Genomic DNA, 12,612 nt, shown 5'->3' on the forward strand with positions numbered 1-12,612 from the left:
TGCCGCCTTACACTTCTGTGTGATGTAGTCCATCATGTCTTGAACCGTCTTTCCTCCGAGCTCTATATCCCAAGCTATTTCAGTTAGGAATGTTCTCATCTCCTCATAGTTTCCCTTCCAGAATGCTGGCCTCTTGCTTTTTGGTCCCTTCCTCGAGTACATTAACCCTTCTTCGACCAGATAAACAACATTACACTGTGATCACTCATACCCATGGGGGGGCTTCAAGACCGATTTCCCTTATGTCTGAATCGTTCAGTGAATACTAGGTCGAGTCTTGCTAGTTCATCATTGCCTCTCATTCTCGTGGGACCCTTGACATGCTGACTTAAAAAGTTTCTAGTCGCCACCTCCAACAATTTCGCTGTGCTGATCTGTCCTGGCTTTGATATGGTTAGGATTGTGGAAGCCGAAAGATAAAAGCCTTGGCAACCAGATTTCCTGCTCATATGTCATTATGGATAAGAGGGTATGCTTTGAGATGATTCACCAACCCATTATGGAGACTGATAAATGTCTGGTTGGGTCTGCCTATTTTGCCTCTCTTCAAATTAAATCAAATCAATTAAATATTTTTTTTATTCATAAATGACTGTACATTTATATTTGAGAAATTTTACATAAACATGACAGTACACTAATTATGTGTTATAACAGCAGAGCACATAGACATTATCATTATCAGAATCAGAAGCTTTATTCGTAACTACTTACACAGATCATTACAATGATGACTGGACTAAATAGGTGTACAATAGTCTAAATCAAACTTAGATTTTAGGCATAAAGCGAGTGACCTTTCTGTAGTTGTAGCAACTGTAGCTTTGGCCAAAATGGTCACTCTGGTCATTCACTGCAGGTTGGAGACAGTTTATGATTTTCACTTGTTACTGCTGCCTTCTTTTTTCCAGAGGATGTTGGAGATTTTTTTTTAACCATTTTTAAATACTCGTACTATTCATTCATCATTAACAGCTAGCAAAGTCTTTGATGACACACATTGGACTTCCAATATGTGGAGAGGATTTGTGTGGCATAATTTTTCCTGTTTTCTCTGGAGATGCAAAACAGAGTTTCTGAACTGTGTACGTTGATGACTTGATAATGGTCATGTGTGCTTTGATCAGTGGTTCAAGTCCTTTGGGGGAGAGACACATTCAAATCCATGGTAGAGTTATCTTTTTGCCAGGGCATTGTAATTTTTCAGGGTTGCTTTGTGGCTCGTGTAATGTATTATAACCTTGCATTACCTGCATTACTATCTCCTGGCTTCTTGCTGTCGAGTCCCTCTTCCTTAACCCTCACACTGTACTAAAAGACATCTCCCCCAGCTGCTTCATAGAAACACAGATTTATCTGGAGCTGATAACTGCTATAAGTTTGCCACATTCAAGTTATTCTTCTCTGCCATGTCCTCCAACTTGGAGGTGCAGCTATATCTTCACTACCCGTTATATATCGATGCTTCCCTGCTGGAGGCACAAGCATGCTTGTTCTGAGGTAAGTATTCATTTGCTTCTGGCAGGGAGTCCTGTGCTCTCACCATCTGAGCATGACATTAATGGTTGCTGTGGGACATGCACGAATCTTTGCCACTGCTCTACAATTCAGGCGAGCCTTCCCCTATTCTGGTTTAGGTAATTACATCACTTCACCTCCATTTCAGATATACAGTGTAGTACTTTCAGTATTTACCTTTGAAAGTCTTTGAGCTCATATAAAAAGCACAATCCTTGATCCCTCCCTATAATACCTATTCACTTGTGCGTGAAATTTTGCATGCATCAAGTAGCAAACGACTGCGTCCAACTGTGGTACTACGTTGTGGGTGTAGTGCCACTACTTGGTGATGATTGGGAACAGTGGCCTAGGAATTCTTCTATATTTTATTAAATTACCAGAACACTACTCAGCAGTAATGTTTGATCTTAAGTTCTTGGGGAAGCAATTTCTCTCGAGAGTTTCCTATGGAGGTCTCATACCGCTGGATAATATTCTCCAATGCTCCCTAGAACCAGTATGATCCTGCAGGGGCTTGCTATCGGTACAGTGTGCCATCCCCTGTCCTGACTAGTGTTCTGAAAGGATCTTTTCATATAAACTCAAATCCTTTATATTTCTCATCTACTAATGCCAAATGCATTTCTTAAATAGTTTGAAGTTAAGAAAAGTTAATATGAATGTAAAATCAACATGGTTCAGTGCCTGACTTGGGCCAAGATTCTAATAATCAATAAATCAATGTAAATAATAATGTGGCTGAAAATTATTAATCTATCCCACACATATAAAAGAAAGGAAGTTACAACATTCGTGTCTGTCAGGAGCCCTTATCAAGTTGCATGATAAGGGTCCACGACTGACCAAAATGTTGTCACTTTCCCTTTTCATATGCTTGGGTTTACTGATCAATCAATACATGTATACATTATGATTCCATGGCTATCTGAGCATATACAATAATAAAAACACAGACTACAAAACCAGTGAAACATACTACAAGTTACATTTTACTCTCCAAGTTAAATTTTAATTTGTATCCTTAGCATTCTCTTGTCATGCCGTTCAGCAGTTTGTACCTATATATTTTACAGAACATCTTTAGATGTTTATTTTTTCTGGACACTCCTCTTCCCTAAACTGGGTGGCAACCTCAAGCAGGATCATCTTTTGACATTTTAATTGGCTTCAAATATTAACATACGAGTTGAATATATAAAATATTTGCTGAAGAATTCCACAGGCTGGGATGTTGTCAATCATAGAATTCACATACATGTAAACCAGTTGCCATTTGTTTGCGCTAAAAAACAAGAATGTATAGAAAGACCTGAATGAAGGGTGCTTCAGAAAGTGTATAATGTGTAAGTAAAAAATAGTAGTAAAGAAAAGTAAATGAAATAGGAAAACAAAAGAAAAAGTGAAAATATTACTCATTGAGAGAGAGTATACTTCATTGCAGCATTACAAATAAAAGCACTATTGATTTACAAAACTTCAAATATTTTACAAAAATATAGATAATCCTAAGCTATTGACTATCATCAACAGATTTGGCTGTAGGCCCTTTGAGGTCTTGAAGCATGCGCTGTAATAGGTCATATCTCCTCTGAAGCTCTTTCTCCCGCTCTGTCTGTCGTGCAACGTCCTCAGAGATGGTCGCTAACCTACGAGGTATGGCAATCGTTTCCATCTGCTTTAGGAAGGTGAATGTGGAGTGTTCCAATAAAGCAGTTTCCACTTGAGCCACACAGTCTTGGAGACTTGCAGCCAACGAAGCAGCCCGTGCCTTAAACAAAAAAAATAATTAACTTGTATAATGATGTATGGGAACATAGTGAAAGTGTGTAGAGTAACAGGAACACCAAAAGATTTTAGTAGAAAAACCAGCGTTAAATGTAATGAAACGTCATTTTTTGGGCGAGCCTCGGAGTCTCCCTGGAGCAATCGAGCTAATATGCGATATATTAGTCTAGAGCATTAGTCAATGGAGTTCAGCTTACCGGACCTACAGGACCACGAGCCAGAACCTGGCCCCCCTCAGAGAGGCACAGGGAGCAATGGCCTCTGGAAACCGCCCCCTGTGGTTGAGGGTATTCCTTATCTGCCATCGACCAGGGCTAAGCACCCAGAAACGTAGGCATAACAAAATATACCCCACTTGGTAAGAAAATTGCAACCGAAGACCGAATAGGGAGGCAGAACTCCCCCAATTCTCAAGGAAACAAGCAAATGTCACACACTGCCACCGCGTCGCTTGTTCGCGTAGCCCTACCCTCCCCAGGAGGGTGAGGGGGAAAGCCCCGGACCCACTGCACCAGCTACTCAACACCAGTTCAGGGGCTAAGCATAAAAAAAAAAAAAATCACCGACGGGAGGGAGGGAGGGTGCCAGGAAGCCTGTGGGGCTCACCCAGAAAATGGCTTTTCATTACATTCAACGCTGGTTTTGTGGGGAGCCCCTTCGGCTACCCGGAGCTACATAACTCAAGATAAGTAAAAACTTACCCGGGAGGTGGCCGCCATGTGCTCCTCAACTCGAAGTTGAGACAACTGGCTGCAACCTGTGACTCAAAGTCACACTGCAGAATGGTAGCAGTGCACCCCATTCGAGCGTACAGGTCCGACAAAACCCACGCTCCCAACGAAAAGAATTGGCAGTCTACCAGCCAGGAAGATGCCAGAACCTCCAAACGCACCCAATACGGGGAAGAAGAACCGAACTCAAATGAAGACAGATCCATCACAGAGGCAGACTCCGGGTCTCGCAGGAGGTACGCAGCAAGAGCCTCCCGAACCTCCCTAGGTGAAATTCGAGGCAGAAAACCTATGGAATGAAGGAGCCGAGGAACCCAACGGAACCCGGAACCGAACCCAAATCATACTCATACAGGGAAGGAGGGGTAAGAAAACCCCTCCCCCTGCAACAACAAACCCTGCGAAGAGGGCACTAACACCCAAGCAGGATTCCTTCAAGGTCAATTCCTTCCCCATCCCGGAATCCTCCAAACCAGGACCCAGGGCAGAGCCGTCCTCCATACCCTCTATCCCTGAAGAAAAGGCAGAGTCCAGGGGAAAAGGCAGAAAAGAAGTGGGTCTGCTGGTGGGACCCAGGATCCTCAGCAGCAGGAGCAGGTTCAAATGCCTCTGTCCCCAACCCTAATGGGACTGGCCCCGAAGCCGCCCGAGTCTCATCAACTAAACCCTGCCGACTCCAAAACCCTCAGACGTTTGGGAGCCGGGAGCAGAGGGGGGGGGGATGGGAGAGAGGGAGCAAGGTGAACAATACCAATCAGGGAAGGACTGGGGAGCACAGACTAAATTAAAGTCGAAGTGACTAACGCCCCCAAGTCCAGGTCCCTATAACCAAAACGGGGCAGCCTTGGGGCATCTGGGTGGGCTACCAACCTAGCACCTTGCTGCAACCTAAACCTAGCATGCAATGCAGATGCCACCTGTACCCGAATCTAAATGTCTACAGATTGGGTAAATTGGAGCATGAGCAGAGAATACGTCTCGCAAGACTCTGGGTCAAAGTTGTCGGTGACTCAACAGGCAGCATGACAGAGGCAAAACTGGTGACTGTCATCCTGAGACAAGTGCACACAGCAATCTTCAAACTCACACGAGGCGAGCTGGAACTTGGAAGATGCATCCTTCGGTCTACCAAGCACTGACAGGGTTTTCCAGGGCCCGTAGGCTGACTACTACGGGAAGCCCGGGCAAGGTGTTGCAAGACCAGTTGAACCCAAGAGCTAAAATGGGGAATGAGCTAAAACACTGAAACCCCTGTGACGTGTACATTCACCGGGGCCTAGCGGAGGGCCACCAAAATATCAGAAGTGGAGCTATAGCCAAACAAGGCATACCCCACCAGGCAAAGAAAACAAAAATTAAAGAAAACCCCACAAAAGTATAACATCCCAAGAGGAAACAGGAACCGGCCACTGCGTAGGTAGGCGAGCTGCACAACATCTTGACACCCCCACAACCAGCAATAATACCACTTTCTATCCAAGGCCAAACAAAGGCCACGAAACCCCAGCTGACCCCAAGGGTGGGGTAAATGCAGAGCAGCAAGAACCCCTACAGAAGTCGAGTTCCGAAAGCACTATGGAAGAGAACCCTAGCACCCTGGGGGTAGTACTTACAGGGCACTTAGGGAAGGCAGCCCTAAGTGCATGCAGCCCCAGTACACTGATGTTACACCTGGCCACCACCACCACAACACATCAGGAAACACCACTACCTTACCTTGAGGTTACCTTGAGGCGCTTCCGGGGCTTAACGTCCCCGCGGCCCGGTCGTCGACCAGGCCTTCTGGCTGCTGGACTGATCAACCAGGCTGTTAGACGCGGCTGCTCGCAGCCTGGTTGATCAGGTATCCTTTGGAAATGCTTATCCAGTTCTCTCTTGAACACTGTGAGGGGTTTGCCAGTTATGCCCCTTATGTGCAGTGGAAGCGTGTTGAACAGTCTCGGGCCTCTGATGTTGATAGAGTTCTCTCTCAGAGTACCTGTTGCACCTCTGCTTTTTAACGGGGGTATTCTGCACATCCTGCCATGTCTTCTGGTCTCATGTGATGTTATTTCTGTGTGCAGGTTTGGGACCAGCCCCTCAATTATTTTCCACGTGCAAATTATTATGTATCTCTCCCGCCTGCGCTAAAGGGAGTACAGATTTAGGCTCTTTAGTCGGTCCCAGTAATTTAGATGTTTTACTGAGTGGATTCTAGCAGTAAAGGATCTCTGCACGCTCTCCAGGTCAGCAATTTCTCCAGCTTTGAAAGGTGCTGTCATTGTGCAGCAGTACTCTACTCTAGAGAGCACAAGCGTTTTGAAAAGTACCATCATCGGTATAGCATCTCTAGTGTGAAAAGTTCTTGTTATCCAACCTGTCATTTTTCTTGCAGTTGTGACGGCTACTTTATTGTGTTCTTTAAAGGTAAGGTCTTCCGACATGAGTACACCCAGATCCTTTACATTGCCTTTTCGTTCTATGTTATGATTTGCCTGAGTTTTGTACGTGGTTTCCATTTTTATATTTTCAATTTTTCTGTAGCGCATGATCCTCGTTATCCTGGAACTTATCCTACACCATATTAGATACTGGAACACCATATTATTTTCTGTAGCCCATAGAAAGACCTGATCTACATCTGATTGGAGGTTTGCTGTGTCCTCTATGTTGCCAACTCTCATGAAAATCCTAGTGTCATCTGCAAAGGATGATACAGTGCTATAGGTTGTGTTCTTGTCTATGTCCGAAATGAGGATGAGAGAAAGTACTGGAGCAAGCACAGTACCCTGGGGGACTGAGCTCTTCACGGTTGATGGGCTGGATTTTATTTTGTTGACTATTACACATTGGGTTCTGTTAGTCAGGAAATTGTAGATCCATCTGCCTATTTTGCCGGTAATTCCTTTTGAACGCATTTTATGTGCAATAACACCATGGTCACATTTATTAAAAGCTTTTGCGAAATCTGTGTAAATTACATCAGCGTTTTGTTTGTCTTCCATAGCATCTAATGCCATATCATAGTGGTCCAGCAACTGCGACAGGCAAGAGCGCCCTGTTCTGAAACCATGTTGTCTGGGGTTATGGAGATGCTGTGATTCCATGTATTTTGTGATCTTACTTCTTAGCACTCTCTCAAAAATTTTTATGATGTGCGATGTTAGTGCTATCGGTCTGTAATTTTTTGCCTCTGCCTTATTTCCTCCTTTATGGAGTGGTGCTATCTCTGCTGTTTTTAGTATGTCAGGGATAACGCCAGTATCTAGGCTTTGTCTCCACAGAATGTGAAGGGCCTGCGATAGTGGTTTTTTACAGTTCTTGATGAATATGGAGTTCCAAGAATTCGGGCCTGGTGCAGAGTGCATAGGCATACTGTTTATGGCTTCTTCAAAATCTAGTGGGGATAGGGCGACGTCTGATATATGATTTGATGTTGGTATCATATCCATGAAAAATTAATTTGGGTTATCAATCTTTAGTGTGTTTAGTGGCTCGCTGAAAACAGAGTTGTACTGTTTCCTCAGTAGCTCGCTCATTTCTTTGTTTTCATCGGTGAAAGTTCCATCTCCCTTTCGCAGGGACCCGATACTAGATGTGGTCTTTGATCTTGATTTTGCATAGGAGAAAAAATATTTCAGATTTCTCTCTATTTCACTGATGGCCTTTTGCTCTATTTGCCTCTCCTGAGTTTTGTATGATTCTTGTAGCATGAGTTCAATTGTTTCTATTTCTCTACCTAACCTTCTTCGTTGTTCTTGAGATAGGGTGCGACTCTCAAGTTGTTCCGCAATTCGTTTTCTTCTTTTATATAGGGAACGACGTTCCCGTTCCAATCTGCATATCTTTCTCTTTTTTCTTAGGGGTATGCGGTTTGAACATATTTACTAAGCAAAACACTGCTAAGAAATCGAGGCCAGAGTTGACGACCACGCCAGATCGCATTAGCCAACGAACTGAGGTTGAGTAGCCAGCGCAGTGGGTCCGGGGCTCCCCCCTCCCCCTCCCAGGGAGGCGAGGGCTGCGCAGACAAAGCGGCAGTGTATGACGTTTGCTTGAGAATTGTGGGAGTTCTACCTCCCTGTTCAGTCTTTGGTTGCAATTTTCTTACCAAATAGGGTGTGTTTTGTTGTTCCTACTTTCTGGGTGCCTAACCCCAGTCGATGGCAGACAAGGAAAACCCCTAACCACAGGGGAGTTTTCAGAGGCTCCCTGTGCTTCTCTGAGGGGCGGGGGGGGGGGGGGGGGGGGGTTCTAGCTCTTGGTCCCCAGTAGGCTGAACTCCATTGACTACTGCCCTAGACTAATATATTGCATAGTAGCCCAATAGCTTGTGTATCAAGTGATAGAATGTGATAGTGATGATTCACAAAGTGCACAATTCACATTCTATCACTTGTGCACAATCACCTTACAATTCACATTCTATCACTTGTGCACAATCACCTTAGCTGTCCTGTCTTGAGTACTGCTCAGAACTCACTTCCCCCTTTCAGAGCAGGAGAAATTGCTGAAATAGAGGGAATACAGAGAACATATACAGCATACACAGATGCCATAAAGCACCTGAATTATTGGGAGTTTTATACTTTTGTACGTAGTACCAAATCAAGAGGACGGGCTGGAGAGTTGCAAGTCTATGTTCAAGTGGCCAACTCTGGAAGGAGCTTTTCATCCTAACTCAAAGCCTTCTTTGGTTTAAGTTCCAACTAAATGTAATTTAAAAGGTTAGCACTGAAAAGTAATTATGTCTACAAATTAGAAACATTCTGTTTTATATTTGTTTGTATTATGTTAAGATATGTTTTACTGTGAGCTGCTCACTTCATTCATATCATTATTCCTTATACAGTATTAGGTGATATTAATGTTGGGTCATGTCTTAATCTACCTAACACAACTTTGTGCATTTTGTAGCTATGAATAACCACATACTGTATTTGTTTGTAATGCACTAATTACTTTCTTAAAGGTAAAGTAAAAATAAGGAATAAGTATACTGAACTAATAAAGGTATTTTTGAAAATTAATAGAAATTATGGACAATAGAAGCTTAGACACGTGGGATGTATAGTTTATTAGATTAAGAGAGGATTGCAGAGCAAGGTATTATCATCAGAAAGTGCTACACCAATATGACTATATAACGCTTGGAAGGGACAAGAGAATAGTGAAGAAACAGTAGTTAACCACTTGGACTATCAGGGGTCAAATGCCGGCCTTGCTAAAAGCCAGGTCGTTGGTGAACCAACAGTCTAAGTGAGGAGTGCAAGTGTACAACATGACTTTCTGAGAAAAGAAAAAGTATGAAAAATGAGGATGCAGCTCTGTGTACATGGAATAAAGTAAGGAATGGAAAACAAATGAGCAGGAAGAACCACCTGAAGAGTTTGAGCACATGTAGTAAACAGGCATGGTAACACTGATGGCTGAAGGTTGTACAAATATATATATAAATAATCACATAAATTTACCTGATATCCACCCATTAATATTTTCAGTTTCTTTTCCAATTTAGCGGCAATCTTAGCTTGCTTGGCCATGTGTTGTCTGTTCTGTTCCAATCGCTTCTCCAGAGATTCAATCCTGTCCTTCTTGCTGGCTAAACTTGCCCGAGTGTATTTACTCTGACTTGGTAGGAACAATACTTGGGCCAAGCACTCTTCCCAAACCTGAAAAAATAAACAAATTAAAGGTGAAGTAATTATCAGGACAGAGTGCTGAAGCCATTATGACTATACAGCACGTGGACGGGATATGAGGATAAGTATTTGAGGTATGACAAAGGAAAGGAATGGTACCCAACCACCTGATTTTGCTGGACTATTTGCTTTGCTGGAATGGACTATTAAAAGTAGCCAGCAGATTTTTTATAGAATACCATCCATTATACAAGATGCACTTACACATACCATGTGCCCCTATTTTACAAGGAAATTTTGTGAAAAAGAACATTTTATATTCTTTTCTTTAATCTTTTTAGGAACATTTTGCATTTCTGGGGGGAGCCCCGTTGGCCCCCCGGAGCTATCCCAGGCTGATATGCTAATGTCAGACTTTGGCATCAGTCATGTGTATGGAGTTCTTAGGCCTACCGGGGACCACGGCTAGAACCTGGCCCCCTCAGAGGGGCAAGGGGAGCAATGGCCTATAGAAACCCCTGTGTGGTTGGAAGCATTCTATGTCTGCCATCGACCGGATCAGGCACCCAGAAAGGTAAGCGCCCCAAAACAAACCCCTATTCTGGTTGCATGATGTCATCATGTCGCCGCGCCGCTGTCTGCGCAACCCCCCTCTCCGGGAGGGGGAAGGGGGGGGGGAACCCCAGACCTACCCGCCGGTGACTCAATCTTCAGTTTTTAGGCTGGATGTCAACAAGCGTGAAAAACACTGCAGACCGGAGGGAGGGAAGGATGCCGGGAAGCCTCCGGGACTCACCCAGAAAATGACATTTCATTACATTCAACGCTGGTTTTCTGGGGGGAGCCCCGTCGGCTCCTCGGAGCTACCTCACCACAGGTAAGGAAAAGAGGGAAGGATTCGGGAGGCGGACGCCACGCGCCTAACATAAAAGCAAGACCACAGACGAAAAGAAAGGACCTTGCCAATGACCCGGGAGACCCGAACCACAGAACAGGAAGGAGGGAAGCAAGGGAATCTGGGCAACCCAAAATGCATCCACAGCCCCAGAGGCCAAGATGTGCAGAGAACAGCAAAGAGCCACAACCGAACAAAAGAAAGCACCCCCAGCCTGACAACCGGCAACCAAACAACAACCCAAGGACCCCTCAGGAAGCAGCAGACCCAAACATCACCCGAGAAGGAGACTGCATCAAAAGAATAACCTACCACGAAGATCAACGAGGCAGAAAAACACGGGAGCCAGAGGAGAGCTGGAAACTTCCCGACCCGACCCCTAGAGGTCAACACCAACAGGAGACCTGAAAAACAAAAATACACCAGAACCGAAGGGATCACGACAACCGAGGAGAAAAAGAAAACAGACCACCCGGGCCAACGACCAGGACAGCACCAGAAGCGCAAGATCAGGCCGGAGGCGAAACAACGCCCAAGACAGCAAGCGGAACGGAGCAGAAGGAACAGCAACACCGAAGGCAAGCAAGAGCGGCTCCGCCAGTGCCACCCAAAACGAGGCAGCAGTACACGACACCAGAAGACGGTCCTGGAACAACCCCGAAGGGAAGACAAGACAACCCTATCAGAGACCGAAGAACCCTTCGCAGTGATAGGAAAACCAGAAGGACCGCCAGGAAACCACACACTGCCACCGAGATGAAGCACGCAGGCAAGAGACCAACAACGAAGCCACCAGTGCCCCCACAAGCGATGAGAACACGAGACCAAAACCCCCAGACGCAAAGACTCGAGGGGAAGAACAAACCAGCCCAGTACTGTACAAGGCTGGACCAATTCGCAAAAAGAGGCGGAGTCGCGGGAAGCCCCTCAGGATTGGAACCGCGGAAAACGGAGCCCCCAAACAAGGCTGGTAAAAACCAGAAGGAACGGCCGCCAGGGAACCAGGAACCCAATCCCGATGAGCCGAAAAGGAACCAACCCGGACAAGCAGAAATGCCCCGTCCGGAAGGAACCTCACCCCCAGGACCCTGGAAGGACCAACAAGGCCAAACATTGAAGAGCCAGGGCCCAGGCAGAGGCCAACGAGGAAAATGAGCACCACGAACTAAAGTGCGAGATGCAAAGCGAAAAGCAGTGATCCCGCCACCCTAAGGAGCAGCGCAACCAGCAACAGCAGGGAAGAACGAGGCACGTGTCATCGAGGTACACAGGAGGAGAACTACTCAGGACGTGTACCACAAGAAAACAAAAACGCACGTTCTGGAAAAAGAACAAAGAAAAGCTGGAGCCCAGACCGGAATCCAAGCTACCCCTGTGCTAAGAAAAGGAACCAGGAGAGCAGGAGCGGTTGACCGGAAGTCCACAACCTCCCGCAGCTAACGCAACAAGAGAGAGCAAGGAAAAAGTGAACTCAGTACCAAAACTGAACACTGGGGTAGTCCAAAATCTGGGAAGGGAACATGGACAGAGGCCGACCCCAGCACCTAACAACAGTATAGCCAATAAGCACCGACCAAGATACACAGCATGTGTAGTATAGAGGGGGAGAAAAACAGAAATAGGCAAGGAAAAGACTGGAATACGGACCAAGTATCAGCCGGTTATGCAATGTAAACGACCAACCACAACATGTGGTGTGGGAGGTCGCACATACACAGAGGAACACCATGGATATCAGGGTGCACCCAGGCACCTAAGATAGGCAAGGAATGTCCAAAGATCGAGAAAAGACCCAGGCACCGAAAAACGAAACAAAAAGCACCGAAATGTGGGGCAGTGCCCCCCCCCCCCCACCAGTACAACAAGAACAAGAGACACGGACAAAGTAGGCACAGTAAGACACACACACACACAGTGTCCAAGCAAAAAATACAACACCTAACACCCCTGTTAGGAGCCAATGACGCTACCCTGTCAAGTGGGGAAACGACAGGGCAGACAAGGATGGATAAATGAGCCACAGACACATAGAAAACTGTTTCAGTGTCAGTAGTCAGTA

At 45.5% G+C, this 12,612-nt stretch overlaps 1 protein-coding gene across 1 annotated transcript in view; it reads right to left on the reverse strand.

The window, feature by feature from the left end:
- Nucleotides 1-565: 565 nt before the first annotated feature.
- Nucleotides 566-12,612, reverse strand: part of Cdc5 (cell division cycle protein 21) — an 88,534-nt gene continuing 76,487 nt past the window's right edge. The window contains exons 8-9 of the mRNA XM_045742834.2: nucleotides 9,491-9,688; nucleotides 566-3,289 (exon numbers count right to left, since the gene is read on the reverse strand). Of these exons, the coding sequence (XP_045598790.1) occupies nucleotides 3,032-3,289; nucleotides 9,491-9,688 (456 nt within the window). The 3' untranslated portion in view covers nucleotides 566-3,031. The remainder of the gene's footprint in view (nucleotides 3,290-9,490; nucleotides 9,689-12,612) is intronic.

This window comes from Procambarus clarkii, chromosome 11, assembly GCF_040958095.1.
Source record: "Procambarus clarkii isolate CNS0578487 chromosome 11, FALCON_Pclarkii_2.0, whole genome shotgun sequence".
NCBI lineage: Eukaryota > Metazoa > Arthropoda > Malacostraca > Decapoda > Cambaridae > Procambarus > Procambarus clarkii.